General features: G+C 44.7%; 2 protein-coding genes across 4 annotated transcripts in view; one reads left to right on the top strand and one right to left on the bottom strand.

Annotated features, from left to right (window-relative positions):
- The window catches only part of LOC112157176 (myosin-9), a gene marked incomplete in the record, with an annotated part of 28377 nt that extends 25247 nt beyond the window's left edge, over nt 1-3130 (top strand). Inside the window, 4 exon segments of the mRNA XM_036214118.1 lie at nt 332-540; nt 613-721; nt 806-978; nt 2478-3130. Of these exon segments, the coding sequence (XP_036070011.1) occupies nt 332-540; nt 613-721; nt 806-978; nt 2478-2586 (600 nt within the window).
- LOC112157183 (B-cell receptor CD22) overlaps nt 1-3486 on the bottom strand; it is an 821740-nt gene that overhangs the window by 760707 nt on the left and 57547 nt on the right. The window lies entirely within an intron of this gene.

Below are 3486 nucleotides of genomic sequence, written 5' to 3'. Positions count from 1 at the left end.
TTCTTGAAAGTTGTGTAAGCCTGTAGATTTTTGACAGCTGAAGGTAATACAGCTACGAGCCATGCTAAAGCTAACAACCGACCATTATAGAATCAAAGATGGGCGGAGCTTTTTTACTGGAGCTTAAGAGCAGGATGACATCACACTCTTGAGACTTACACCAGTTAACCAATCACAAAATTCAACTGAAATACCTCATTTCAACCTGTAGGGGGCAGGTTATTTTCATGAATTAAACAAGTCAACAGCCAAAACAAATTGATTTAGTGTTTGGTTACCCTTTAAGTGCGTATGAAAACATGCTAGCTGCACGGTCTGTGTGTGAAACCAGAGCGACCAGCTGTCCGGAGAGCTGGCTACGGAGCGCAGCAACGCCCAGAGGCTGGAGGGAACTCGCACCCAACTGGATCGCCAGAACAAGGAGCTGAAGCTGAAGCTGCAGGAGCTGGAGACAACCATCAAGTCAAAGTACAAGTCCACCATCTCCACCCTGGAGAGCAAAAACGCTGAGCTCCAGGAGCAGCTTGACAAGGAGTCTAGGTAAGCGCCAATCCCACGCATGGACTTCAGACGGTCCTGCCTTCATCTGCTAAAACACTGCTGCTGCTTTAGGGACGGTGCCCAAGCAATCAAGATGGCCAAGAAGACTGAGAAGAAGGTGAGGGAACTGATGCTGCAGGTCGAAGAAGAGAGGCGCCAAGCTGAAATGAATAAGGACGAGGTTGGTAGGATCAAACCTTTTCACTCGCCGCTCCACCTCATTTGTGACAGTCGAGTTTGACCTGCGCGTCTCGCCGCTCTGCAGGCAATGAAGAACAACAGCAGGATCAATCAGCTGAAACGGGAGCTGGAGACTGCGGACGACGAAGCGTCGCGGGCCAACGCAAAAGTCAGAAAGCTGCAGAGGGAGCTGGACGACGCCAACGAGTCATTGGACGCTGTGAACCGCGAAGTCAGCAGCCTGAGGAGCAAACTCAGGTACTGCAGCGCCCTTTGAGAGCACATCTTAGACTCCCATTGTCTTTTGATTTCGATGATGCTGTTTTTAGCTGTTGTAGGACATAGTTTCTGCAGAGTGGCAGGAGTAATTCACCTGAATTGTGGGCGGGACCACTAGTCTGGATCAACCCCTCCTCATGACTTGGAGCGTGTCGTTTACTTGCTCACCCATTAGCTCACAGATTCGACCATTTTCACATTTGACCACAAATATGAAAATTGGTGGAAGCAGGGAGAAAATTCCGTCTTTTTCAATCACATTTTTTTCCCCATCTGCTCCAGATTCAAAACGATTTGAGCAAATGGAGTTTTAGCCTTAATTGTAACATATTACCATCATCATCGTGAGAGAAATGCCACAAGAACAAATTAAAACACCATTTTCAGTGGTGTGGGCCTTTAAAGATTGGATACAGGCTGACCGCCGGTGAAAAATGGTCAAACCTGTACGGGGTACGCTGGTGGTTCACACAAAATATCAAATATCTGTGATCCTGTAGAGCAGTGTTTCCCAACCCTGGTCCTCAAGGCACACTGTCCGGCATTTTTTTGATCCAACCCTGCTCAAACACACCTGCGCTTGATGACCGTCATTGTCAGGCTTCTGCTGAGCCTGATGATGAGCTGAATCAGGTGTGCATTAGCAGGGCAACATGGAAAACATGCAGGACAGTGTGCCCCGAGGACCAGGGTTGGGAAACACTGCTGTAGAGGACGTGTGTCAGTCGAGGCGGGTAATTCTATCATTTTATCTATTGTTATTGATGGCCTGACGTTATCTTGTGTGATTTCTAACTTGTATTTTTATGGAGAGTAAAATATTGAAAGTTATTTAAAGTTTATTTATTCTGGAATAATGTTCATTATTCATAATTATGTTAAAAAGTTACGGTTTTAAAAATTGGCATTCTACTAGCTTTTTGGACTATTTCGGCATTTACTGAGGTTTTTTTAAGGCTACTTTGGAGTTTAGCTAATATTTCAGCTACATGCTAGCTTCTTCACCTTATCTCATGTTTGGCGTCGCCACAGCGAAACAGCACTGACTGTTTCGCAACCCTGTACTTGAAGGTCGCAAGGACCCAGTTATGCAGCAGCATCAAGGGTCTTGCGTAAGGACCCAATCTGGATGGAGATCAGTGGACACCTCGGGGATTGAACCCAGGGCTCCTGCATGCCAGCCCTACATTTAGCCCACTGACCCACAGTCCTCTTCTCTCCATGACCCTTTCCCTAGATCTTTTTGTTTTGACTCACCCCCATAACTGTTGGCTAATGACTGAAGAGATCTTAAGTCACATGGTTTTGTTTACAAGCTTTGGTCCGGAACAGAAAACTCTGGTAGATTCCAGTCTGTATTCAGACCAAATGCAAAGTTTAGAACTCGATCTGGACCAAATGAAGCAGACTTGGTCCAGAACAAACAATTTTTCCAGTCTGAATACCTCCTTCCAACTGTTGTGATTCTGTCTCTACAGACGCGGCGACCTCCCTCTGACAACGCGTCGGGGTTTGAATCGCAGCGGCCTGGACAGCGACGACGAAGTGGACCTGACGGTCCAGGTGTCCGAGTCGGCAGCTGAGTGAGCGGCGGCGGGTCAGAACCATGAGGGAGGAGTCCTTGGTGTCCACGATGAACATGCAGATACAATTCTATAACCTTAGCAGTCCATCAGTCTTTATGCTCCAGCTTTTCTTATCAACAACATTTGGCTAAATTCTTAAAGCTTCAATCTCATCTTAATCCCAACGCATGAAATATTTCTCTATTTTTCTACTTGCTGGACTTCATTTTATCAAACAAGCTGTTGGAATGTCAGTTTTCATGCAGGTTGATGTGCCGTCACGGAGACAAAAACCGCACCGTTAAACCTCTGCTGTGTTCTAACGAGGATCTGATATTATTATGTCACGGTACCGTTTGGGTTCTTGGTTCTGTTAGTTATTGGTGAGGGGTCACTGTTACTTTCTAAAGTATGGGATTTTCTATCGGTGCATTAATCTAAAACCTCAGTCCACATTTTAATGTCTCACCACTGTATTAGCAAAGTAGCTGCATGTCATTGATGCCAATGTTCTGAAAGTATTCTTTATTAAATGCCTTTAATACAATAAACTATCAAAAACTTCATTCTTTTCAGAGGTTTTTTTGTTCTTCTTATACATACTTATGGGTTTATAAAAAAAGTTTTCAACCATCAATGTAGAAAATTTAGTACATTTGCTTCTGCATAAAATCTCTGGACATTTTTCGGATCATCTTCTTTCTGAAATGGACCTAAAATCCAGGCAGGGGTGGACATACCATTAGCCAAAGGTAGATGATTGACTGGGGCCCCCAAAAAGCGAGTACTTGATTTAAAAATGTCTAAAATGATTTACACGCATATTACCCGTCACAAAAAAATAAAATCACCGAAATGGTGAAAGACTGCTCATCTGAAAGCGTTTCGTCCTCCCCCGTCTCTTCTGCAGCAATGGAATATT

The sequence above is a fragment of the Oryzias melastigma genome, linkage group LG1, assembly GCF_002922805.2.
Source record: "Oryzias melastigma strain HK-1 linkage group LG1, ASM292280v2, whole genome shotgun sequence".
NCBI classification, from domain to species: domain Eukaryota; kingdom Metazoa; phylum Chordata; class Actinopteri; order Beloniformes; family Adrianichthyidae; genus Oryzias; species Oryzias melastigma.
This window is presented reverse-complemented; position numbering and strand designations above follow the sequence as displayed.